This window comes from Gregarina niphandrodes (genome assembly GCF_000223845.1).
Source record: "Gregarina niphandrodes unplaced genomic scaffold scaffold00066, whole genome shotgun sequence".
Classification (NCBI taxonomy): domain Eukaryota; phylum Apicomplexa; class Conoidasida; order Eugregarinorida; family Gregarinidae; genus Gregarina; species Gregarina niphandrodes.
Genome location: NW_011645832.1, coordinates 1 through 10,997, shown reverse-complemented (window position 1 = coordinate 10,997; position 10,997 = coordinate 1). Strand labels below are relative to the sequence as shown.

General features: G+C 54.5%; 4 protein-coding genes across 4 annotated transcripts; all 4 read right to left on the bottom strand.

The window, feature by feature from the left end:
* Positions 1 to 561: 561 nt before the first annotated feature.
* On the bottom strand, positions 562 to 1,630 carry GNI_177880 (hypothetical protein; the record flags this gene model as incomplete). The annotated part of the gene is made up of 2 exons (XM_011135154.1): positions 562 to 1,254; positions 1,502 to 1,630. The coding sequence occupies 2 exons, from the start codon at positions 1,628 to 1,630 to the stop codon at positions 562 to 564; spliced, it is 822 nt and encodes a 273-aa protein (XP_011133456.1).
* Positions 1,631 to 2,402: 772 nt separating this feature from the next.
* On the bottom strand, positions 2,403 to 5,345 carry GNI_177870 (hypothetical protein; the record flags this gene model as incomplete). Its single annotated transcript, XM_011135153.1, has 1 exon — positions 2,403 to 5,345. The coding sequence occupies one exon, from the start codon at positions 5,343 to 5,345 to the stop codon at positions 2,403 to 2,405; it is 2,943 nt and encodes a 980-aa protein (XP_011133455.1).
* A 364-nt stretch (positions 5,346 to 5,709) lies between these two features.
* On the bottom strand, positions 5,710 to 6,447 carry GNI_177860 (RNA-directed DNA polymerase; the record flags this gene model as incomplete). The annotated part of the gene is made up of 1 exon (XM_011135152.1): positions 5,710 to 6,447. One exon carries the CDS (start codon positions 6,445 to 6,447, stop codon positions 5,710 to 5,712), a length of 738 nt encoding a protein of 245 aa, XP_011133454.1.
* Positions 6,448 to 7,627: 1,180 nt separating this feature from the next.
* On the bottom strand, positions 7,628 to 9,619 carry GNI_177850 (hypothetical protein; the record flags this gene model as incomplete). Its single annotated transcript, XM_011135151.1, has 1 exon — positions 7,628 to 9,619. One exon carries the CDS (start codon positions 9,617 to 9,619, stop codon positions 7,628 to 7,630), a length of 1,992 nt encoding a protein of 663 aa, XP_011133453.1.
* Between the last annotated feature and the right edge of the window lie 1,378 nt (positions 9,620 to 10,997).

Here is a 10,997-nt window from a genome sequence, read left to right as displayed (position 1 = left end):
AATACGACTTAAAGTTCAGTTGCATTCCCAGGAGATAACAACTACGTCGCCGATGCCCTGTCTAGGCTTCAGGACGACGAGGACCATGATCGGGGCCTCGATGCTATGCGCATCGGTCATCGACCGTTTGCAGTCCACTTCGCCGAGGTCAGCCAGAACCTATTCCAGCTACCGTCACGTAACGAGGTCCTTGTGAAGGACGACGACATCCCCGTGGATGAGTTGCAAAACCTCGAGAGAAGACGGCCTAAGAGCGAACACCGTAAGACCAAAGACCCGACTTGACTTAGGTCTAAGCTCACAGCCAACGCGAACACTTAGGTCACCCTAGCTCAGCCGGCACAGAGACCCGGACAGCATAAGCTGGGAGAGATGTTAGTTATGATGGCTCATGCTGTTGGGTTCCAGCCCGTGACTACCAATGTGAAAAGGCTCGATCATTTTCACCTCCCGCATGCAGGTCTCGTTGGCGGCTTTTTTCTTGGTGTGGTTTGCATCCAGCGTTTGCCTCCAGCATTCTGTAAAGGATGCGCCGACGATGCGTATACACATCCGCTGGTCTTAGTTTGCAACCGCGTCCCAGCAAACGAATGCACCCCCTCTGGGGAGGGCACATGCCTCAAGGAAACCAACAAGGTGTACGACAATAGTTCTTTCCTTGCAGGTCTCCAACGGGGCGGTCTCCAACGGGGCGGTCTCGGACGGGGCGGTCTCGAACGGAACGATGCTACAGACATTGAACGGGCTCTTTGGTTGACTGCTCAGCCAGGAGACGTCGTTAAATCTGAGCCGGGTGTTGCTCTCCATCGGAAGACATCTCTTCTCAGGGTCTCCTTTATGTGTCATGCATATACGGCCACCTTCCACACACCAGGCCTGTTCCACGCCAGCTTCGTCGACACAGGGCAAGAACTTCGGTAAGGCCGTAGTACTGCCTGAGCACGCACCATCGTGGCCGGAAGCGGCATAAAAGGCCAAGCAGCACCCAAACAGTACACTTCCCGATAGCGCCAGTTTCACTCGGAATGAGCACTGATTAAATGCATCGCTTACGGCGTCGAGATTCAACCTCCATGAGCTGACCACCGACCTTTGCGTCCCCTCCCACCAGTCTTCTGGCACTTTCGGCAATAGGTGCTCCAGATCTTTCCTCTTTAACTTTCTCGTAGACACTTGCAACTCGTTGTCACCCGTATCCTCAGCAACGCCCTGGTGACCATCGTCGCCTGTGTCGGACTCAGTCTCGGACGACACCTACCAAAAGCATCCACCCAAATCTGATGTCTGGTCTCCGTGTCCACGACCTCCTCATCCAGGAACCTCTTCAGGCTGTTACGCACAACAGACTGGGTGTACCCAGCGGCTTGCTCGGGGACGTTGAGAACCTTGAGTCTGCTTATGCTTTCGAACACGAGCTTGCACTGGTCCAGATTGAGGCGGCTTCGAGGTTGGCATCGAGCTCCTGGAGTTCGACCTCCAACCCTAATGCCACCGCGTGCACTTGGCTCTCGCCCTTCACAGCAAAGGTCAAGAACCTAGCGCTCGTCTGGTCGTCAAGCTCGGGTTGGAGGCCCTCGCTGGTTACTAGCGCCGCCAACAACTCCGGTCCCCCCACTGACTGCACCGCCATAAACGCCCTCATTAATAAGTGGCGGAAAAAATTTCGGACGATGGATACGTTTGTGGAAGGGGGTAAGAGTCTGTGACCATGGCCGCGTTGAGCCTGCGGTAGTCGATGACGCACCCCCATTCCCGGGCAGCCCGCTCGCTCTTGGATGGTCGGATGACTCCAGTTGCTTCGCGGCCTGCTTCTTCAACTCCTCCAGCATTTCGGGTTCGTAGGGGCGGACCCCGGCCTTGTGGGGGTTTTCTGCTACATCGAACCGTGCTTCGTCCTTGACCTGGGCCACCCGGGGTATTCCCATGTATCCTTGAACTCCTCGAGGAGCTCCCACAGCCGCTCCCCATGCTCGCCGTCCATGTGCTGCGTGTTTTTCTCAAAGAGCCGTCTCCACTGCGAGTGTCGCAGCCCCCTTTGGTGGGTCCAAGGGCGGGGTCGGGCCTACCGTCCAGGTCGGGTGTGCCCAGTAGGTTGAGGGGCAGGGTGCCAGACCCTAGTACCGTGTCCATTCTCATGCTTTGCCCTAAGAACGGCACTACTCTCTCTCTGTCGCGCTCTCCAAGTAGACTGACTTCGGTCCCGGTATCTATGAAGAACTGCGAGCCTCACGTAGTTGTTGGTTGAGGAGTTGTCGGAAGTTTCCAGGCTGCAGTAACCCCCGTCTATTGACGTGGAATTCTTCAACAAGTAAATTCTTAGTAAAAAAATGGGGCAGCAGGTCGATCAATGTGGTCAAAAGGTCCGTACTCACAGCATCTGGTCGACGTTGTACAGCGGCCAGTTAGTATTCGTACAACCATCGGATTCCGGCTGGGCAGTTATGATTCAGGTTGCAGTACATCAAATCTGGGTAAAGCGTCGACAGCGCAGACCGCACTTCTCCAAAGGATGCGCCGGCGTCGTCACCGTAGGTGAAACACTTGTGTTCGTTCTTGATTGTAACTGGGTCCCACAAGCGGCAAACGAATGCACCTCCTTTGGGGATGGAACATTCTTCAGAGAACGTCAAAGGGTGGCCATTGGAGGACATTTCTCTTCCGATACAGGTCTTCAAGGGGACTTCAACTTTTGACAACAAACTCGGCAAAGTCGTCTCTTCCTTAGTTACCTCACAGCCACCACTCACCTGGCAAACATTAAAAGTACTCTCTGGACGTTGGTACCGGCGGAGGCTTTTGAAAGATAGGGGGGACGAACTCCACACAGCTGCACACTTCTTACCCGGATCTGCCTTGTCCGTAATGCACACAAGCGTACCGTCGACACACACGGCCCGGTCAAAGAAAGTTTCGTCGACACAAGGCGGAATTGGGTTCGTGGTCTCACATTCGTCGTTGCCTGCGCGGCAAACGTTCCACGCCCAGTAGATATGTGAATCCATCATTTCTTTAAATTCAGACGGATGAATCTGATGACAGCGCTGGACAAAGTCTGAGGCATGCGACACACACAGAGGAACACCTTTGGCACACACGGCCCCCTTCACATCGGCTCCACTGTCACAGGGTTGCACACTACTCGGTTCCTTCAATGCGCCAATGATTCCACACCCGCCTTTCGCGCGACAAACATTGTACCCCTTGGAAGTTAGACTCTGAGGGACCTTAAATTGCCCTTCGAGATCCAGACAGGTCTGAGGCTCGTCCAGAGCATGACCACTTCCCGACGTCGCGCAATAAGGCACACCCTCGATACACGTGCCCCCCTTAGTTTCTCCAACACAAGGCAAATCTTCACATCCAATGTTCGTAACGCGGCAAACGTCCACTGAGTTTGATTCGATCCACTCTGGCAATCGGGACGGTTCAATCCGATGGCAGGTTTTGCTGGCATCATTGGCCAGCGTGAAACACAAAGGGGTACCTTGGACACACGTGACCTCTTCCAGATCAGTTTTATTTTCGCACGGGCTCACGGTACTCGGTTCCTTCAGTGCGCCAATGATTCCACACCCGCCTTTCGCGCGGCAAACGTTAAATCCCCTGGAGGTCAGACTCCCGAGCGCTGTTAGATCTAACCCAGTTCTTAGGTCTACACAGGCATTCTCAGGAACGCCCAACTCCAAAGCAAGCTCACTTTCCGCCGTCGCGCAATAAGGGACACCCTCGATACAGACGGCCTTCTCCAACCGGGTCTCATTGACACACGGCAAGATCGGAGCCGGCTCCGGAGTAGTACTTGCCGTGAAACTCGTCTTCGGGCTTGCCTTGGGGCTCGTCTTTGAGTCAGCGACTTCACATCTGCCGCTCGCGCGACAAACGTCCAAATACGATGGTATGCGATCCAACTTACTAAGCTCCAGCGGGACAGTGTAGTTAAACTGCTGACAGGCCTTCTGAGGGTCAACTTTCATCATCAGGCATAAAGGGACCCCTTCGACACACGTGACATTATCCAAACGGGTTGAATTGACACAGGGTAAGATCGGAGCCGGCTCCCGCGTTGTACGTGTCGTGAAGCGCGTCGCGGGCGGGCTTTTCGTCCCCGGCTTTGCGTCAGCCACTTCACATGTGCCCCCCATGCGGCAAACGTCGTACGTCGCACTCCTGTCTATCTCACTCAACTTATCAAAACCGAGTCGGGACTTCAGTGGCAAACACCCTCTCTTAGGCATTAATCTCGACGTCATGCAATACGGGATACCTTCTACACACAACGCCCCTTCCGGGTGGGTCACATTGCCACAGGGCAAGATCGCGTGCGGCTCCCGCGTTGTAAGTGTCGTGAAGTGCGTCGCGGGCGGGCTGTTCGTCTCCGGCTTTGTGTCAGCGACTTCACATCTGCCGCTCGCCCGACAAACGTCGAAGGTCGCAGTCCTGGCTATTTCACTCAACTTACCAAATCCGATATCGGATGGGAGCGGCAAGCAGCCCCTCTCAGGCTTTAATCTCGCCGTCATGCAATACGGGATACCTTCTACACAGAAGGTCCCTTCCAACTGGGTCTCATTAGCACAGGGCAAGATCTTCGCGTAATTCTCCAAGTCCGTGGAGCCATTGTCCGAGGGCGCACCACCGACGCCGGGAGGAAAGAAGTTAAAGTAGCACCCCGCCAACGCAAACAGCGCACCGCCTGCAACCGCCATTTTCGTTTGCAGTGGGTACTTGTTGAAAGCATCGCGTGCAACCTCGAGGCCCAAGCAGTCTGTCCACGAGCTGACCGCCGACCTTTTCATCCCCTCCCTCCAGTCTTGTTGGACTTTCGGCAACAGACGCGGCAGTTCTCTCCGCTTTAGCTTTCTCGTAAACACCCGTAACTGATCGTTGCCCGTATCCTCAGGAACGCCTATGTGCCCATCGTCCCCCGTGTCCTCAGTGTCGGATTGACACTTACCGAAAGCATCCACCCAAATCTGATGTCTGGTCTCGGTCCCCACGGCTTCCTCATCCAGGAACCTCCTCACGCTGTTACGCACAGCAGACTGGGTGTACGGAGCGGTTTGCTCAGGGACATGGAAAACCTGGAGTCGGCTTATGCTTTTGAACACGAGCTTGCATTGGTCCAGGCCTGACACGTGTCCAATGCTGAGCTTGGCATCGAGCTCCTGGAGTTCGACCTCCGACCCTAATGCTACCGCGTGCACTTGGCCCTCGCCCTTCAACTCAAAGGTCAAGAACCTAGCGCTCGTCTGGTCGTCAAGCTCTGACTGAATCCCCTCGCTGGTTACTAATGCCGCCAATAACTCCGCTCCCCCCACTGACTTCACAGCCGTAGATGTCCTCATCAAATCAAAGCCTCGATTAAATTTCGGCGGACGAAAATTTCTAAAATACAAAACGGCTCACACGCGAACGGCCTTGCTTTCGGGCTGAATGGTGGACGTCGTGGGCCAATAGGCGGTGGTCGGAAGGATCGCGGACCGTCTCACCTATTCTTGACGGAGTTTCTGGTAACGCACATTGATGGTATGCAAGTGTGCTTTTCCGATTAAGTCGGCCGGTGTGCGATTAAGTCTTGCCAGGACAGAGAAAGTCAAGCGCCGTGTAGTGCGTGAGCTAAACCGGAGGTCGTTACGGGGTGAGATATGCTGTAAGCCCCGCTGTCAACTTCTGGTAGCTGGGGCAGGGGTTTTCTCCAGTGCCCTAATCCTATCGGGATGGACACTCACTTGTCCCCCCCCTGATTATGCTTTTAGGAACAGCCTTATCAACAGAGCCGAGCACAACCTTATCCTCAGCCAACCCATACGATCTCAATTTTCTCAACACAGCTTCCACGTCGACCCAATGAGCCTCTCTAGAATGCGTCGCGATAATAATATCGCCGAGGTAATCGATGACAGCTCCCGAACGAATCTCCTCTGCCAACACATGCTCCATAATCCGCTGAAACTGACCTGGAGAACAGCGATGTCCTTGTGGCAACACATTCCACTCAAATGTGCCCACCCCACTCACCACGAAACCTGTGTGTTTCCTACTGTCCTCAGCCAACGGTATGTTGCAGAAACCGTTTCGGAGGTCCAACTTACTGTAGACGGTCCGCCCTCCCAGGGACTGCCGTATCGCACGTGGCGGACAACAAGAAGCCAACTGCTCCTTCCATGACACGAAAAGTGACGCGTCGAACCACCCCACCCGCATAGGTAGCGCTGCCCACTCCGCGCAGTGCTGACACCCACTAACCGTTCTGTCCTCATCTACCCACCCCGGTATAAAGGAGATCGACCCACCGAACAGCGACAGCAACCACCGTCTAGAATCAATGGTGTCTCCTTCCACGAAGACGCCGTGCGCACCTTCCCCACCACCTTCAGAACCCCCCGTTCCCCAATGGTAGGACAAACGGCGCATACCATGTCCATGTCCTCCATCCCAGCTTGTCATTGCGGCGGAGGCACCATTAGCTTGTTGGCGGTTTCAGGAGATGCTGGGTTAACGCCGCGTTACCCAACTCCAATTTGTCTCTTTGATTAAGCTGATTATGGACGTTAACCACCGGACCCCGCTTTGCCAACGAAATGGAAGTCGACAGCTTCGGGCGTGGGTCTGGGACGTGTTACGCTTGACATACTCGCGCAATGTGACCCTTTCTTCGGCACAGATTGTACTTCACGTACCTCAGCCGGCAATTGGCCCTCTCGTCTAATCAGCGCCACAGGAAGCGCATTTCCCTTGCAAATTGACAGGTGGAGGAAGCACGGGAGCCACCGGCTCGTCAATCGCATCCATACGAGAGTGGGTTAACAAGGTCATTCTTTGTACCAGCTGCGGCAGCGAAAGGTCCCAACGATCCACCTGCCCCTCCAGCAATGACAAAATCCGTGAAGGCCATCATCATTTGGTCCACCAACTCCTCGTAAGTTTCCAACATGGTTTCCAAAGCGCCTTCCAGTCTGAGATCCATCAAGCGATCTCAGGTCTGGTAAAAATACGGGGGCGGCAGCCATCTTGCCCGAATGAGTTGGGCAAAGCAGCGCCTCGAGTGCGGTGCCGGTAACAAACCGATCCAGATGGCTTGCATCTGCGTGGGCAAACAACTGACGACCACAGCTTGGAATTGATGGAATTCAATGCAACGTCCAATTAGCTGCTTGCACAGCCCAGTGTGGTATTCAGTCAGGCTCTGTGGAGTGATACTGTGGAGACTGAGCAGGCGGAGCGTCTTCTTTCATTTTGGCAGGGAGTCGTGTGTGCTTCCTGCCGTCAACCGAACGCAATGGTCCGATGCCCAAAGATGCGCTCCCTCCTCCAGGTGCAAGCCCTCTTCGGTTAATTCCGGACGCGCATTGCCCGTCAGCACTCCCTTAGATTGTGTAGTCCAATTGTGTCATCCAATTGTTCAGGTCGTCCACCGTTAATTTATTCTCCTGGTTAAATGGATGACTGCAGTCATGAGGGAGCGTCGGAGTTTTTTAGTGCGCGCGTGTGTGCGCACACACTTTTGTTTGCGTGGCCTCCGAAAAACAACCAAATATGTGGCCGCATCCCTGACGGCACATTCGCTCCGAAGATTAATTATATAAAAATTTTAATATTATATAAATTAAATATTATTAATAATAATTTAATTATCCAAATAATGACATCCACCTTCCCCACGGCAAAGTTCCCACTTGCTACCCGGCATTTGGAACCACCCTAGGTCTCCAAGTTTGAGCCTGTAGTTACTGTTCACCGTCCAGCACTCATCATCTCCCTTCTCCGACACGCAGAAAGGTAGACCTTCGACACACACGGCGCGTTCCAAATGGGTTCTATCCACACAAGTCGACACCTTGCTCCACCGCGTCTTCCTGGGCACGATGCCCAGGAGCGCACTGTCCACCTTCGGAAAGATCTTCGGCTCCGTCGTTTCGCTAGGAGTTGGGTTAGTCCTTCTCGTCTTGATGTCAGGCTCTTCACATCGGCCATAACCTTGGCAAACGTTCAGTGAATAGAATGGTAGTGCATCCATCGCTTGAAGGTCGGACGAGGAGCGGAACGGCCAACATGACTTTTCTGGGTCGTTCACCAACGTCACGCAAAAAGGCACACCTCCAACGCAAACGGACCGATCCAAGTGGGTTTCCTCAAAACAGGGCAAGACCGCGCCTGGCTGGTTTATTACGTCAAGGACTCCACATCCGGTCTTCGCGCGGCAAGCCGTCAACCCTCTAGACTCCAATCGACCCAAATCTAGAAGTCGGAGCGGGGGGTCGAACTGGAACGGCGAACACGTCTTCTCAGAATCTTCATTCGAAGTCAGGCAAATAGGGACGCGTTCGACACACAGAACTTGGTCCAAGCGAGTCTCATTCACACAGGGCAAGATATTCTTCCCCGCAACGCTCTTAGTGTCTCCACGGACTTGGTGTCCACACTCGCCACTCAACCGGCACACCTTCATCATCGTAGAGGATGCTAGTTCACCCAACTTATCAATTCCAATCTCCGAGACGAAGTGCATCGGCAAGCAACCCAACTCAGGGCGTTGTCTGTGCGACACGCAAAGCGGTACTCCATTCACACACACAGCCCGTTCCAAGTCGGCCTCATTGACACAAGGCGAGAACTTCTCTAAAACTCTGGAGGTGCTGCTTGGGGACGCACCACTGATGCGGGTGGGAAGAATGTCAGCCACTTCACATCTGCCGCTCGCCCGACAAACGTCGAAGGTCGCAGTCCTGGCTATCTCACTCAACTTACCAAATCCGATCTCGGATGGGAGCGGCAAGCAGCCCCTCTCAGGCTTTAATCTCGCCGTCATGCAATACGGGATACCTTCTACACACAAGGTCCTTTCCAACTGGGTCTCATTAGCACAGGGCAAGATCTTCGCGTAATTCTCCAAGTCCGTCGAGTCATTGCCCGAGGGCGCACCACTGGCGCCGGGAGGAAAGAAGTTAAAGTAGCAACCCGCCGCCGCCAACAGCGCACCGCCTGCAACCGCCAATTTCGTTTGCAGTGGGTACCGGTTGAAAGCATCGCGTGCAACCTCGAGGCCCAAGCAGTCTGTCCACGAGCTGACCGCCGACCTTTTCATCCCCTCCCTCCAGTCTTGTTGCACTTTGGGCAAGAGACGCGGCAGCTCTTTCCGATTTAGCTTTCTCGTAAACACCTGTAGCTCATGGGCGCCGGTGTCCTCAGCAACGCCCGTGTGCCTATCGTCGCCCGTGTGCTCAGTCTCGAATTGACACTTGCCGAAAGCATCCACCCAAATCTGGCGTCTGGTCTCCGTCTCCCCGGTCTTCTCATCTAAGAACTTCTTCAGGCTGCTGCGAACAACAGAGTGGGGAGTGGTTTGCTCCGGCACGTTGAAAACCTTGAGTCTGCTTATGCTTTCGAACACGAGCTTGCACTGGTTCAGTTCTGAGGCTTCGAGCTTGGCATCGAGCTCCTGGAGTTCGACCTCCGACCCTAATGCCACCGCGTGCACTTGGCCCTCGCCCTTCACATCAAAGGTCAAGAACCTAGCACTCGTCTGGTCGTCAAGTTCTGGTTGGAGCCCGTCGCTGGTTACGAGTGCCGCCAACAACTCCGCTCCCCCCACTGGCTGAACAGCCGTAAATGTCCTCATCAAAGCTGTGAGAAAAAAAACTTCGGCCGATTCCGAAAATACAAAACGTGGAGCAGAACGACCTCACAGCTTGAGTGGTTCAATATTGTGTGGTTGTCAATTGGATTCACAAAAGCCTGTGCTCACGTTACGTCTCAAACTCTGAGCTGTCAAGACAAGTCCAGGTGCGGTCTTCGATGGAGTGGGCTCGGTATCGATACCACGCACAGCACTGACCATACAGGTCGCTAGATAAACGGCCCCATCGCTCCTTGATGGCTCGGAAGGCTTCCTCTGGGAGGACGTGCACATGCTGTACATCACCGAGCATCCTAACACGGACGTTGCCTGACCAGATTTGGATGGAGTCGACAATGTTCCAAGATCCTCATACTTGATGGCGGAGCCACATGTCGTAGCAACCCTTTCACGTAGATAGCCTCGAGACCTCGCACCTTGGGAGAAAGACCGCCACAAAACAAAGATGTGGTAAGGTCAGAATGGCGAGGCCAGCTGGAGAAGACAGACTCTCCACTCCACTATCGGGATGCGCTCGGAAGTACGTAGTGGAGCGTGCGAGGTGTTGTGCCAAGAGATACTACCAGCCTGCACTGCATCTTGTGGCACTACACTGTAATGCAGGCTGGTAGCAGCACGAGGCTATGCGAGAGGCAGGTGAAGGTGACAGTAGTTCGCCGGTGAAGCCAGACATATGACGACTGGCCCGCGGTTGGTGACAGTGGTTTGTCGAACGATCAGCAGTGGAGCTTCAACTCTTTTGTGGGTAAGCGGCCCAAGAGGCCGCGTGTGCGCCACACACACCGGCCGTGATTTGCAATGATATTTCGGCGAGACACAGTAAAAGGACAGGGTGCACTTATTGTTTTGGACAGAGGATCCTCACCTGGTGCGTCGAGACGTAACAGCTCAACGACGGGCCGGCAACGGGGTTTTTGATATAAGGGAGACAGAGGGCAACGTGGCGGCGCACGGCCCCGACGCGATACCCCTATTCCGCGACTCAGACGACGAGCTCAGCATTAGCAGGCCGTCCCCCAGCACCCACCAAGACACACCAATGGCGATCGCTACTGGATGGGTTGCTGCGGACGTGGGCTTCATCGAGGAATCGCGGTTTGCGAACACGAGAGTCATCGCAAAACAGTCTGCAAAGGATGACTGGATCGCCAAGGTCACCGCCGATGAGAATCCACAATAAAAAACACTTCGAAGACTGAGTCGACGAAGTGGTGGGCCTGGTCAACCGCGCGACCCACAAAATCGACGAAGAAAGTATGATAGAGGTGCTTTGGGCGCAAATACCTCCCGCGAAGCGACAGCGCCTCGCAAGGATAGACCGGGGTCCCGGCATACCAGTGGAACAGTTCATTTCGGACGT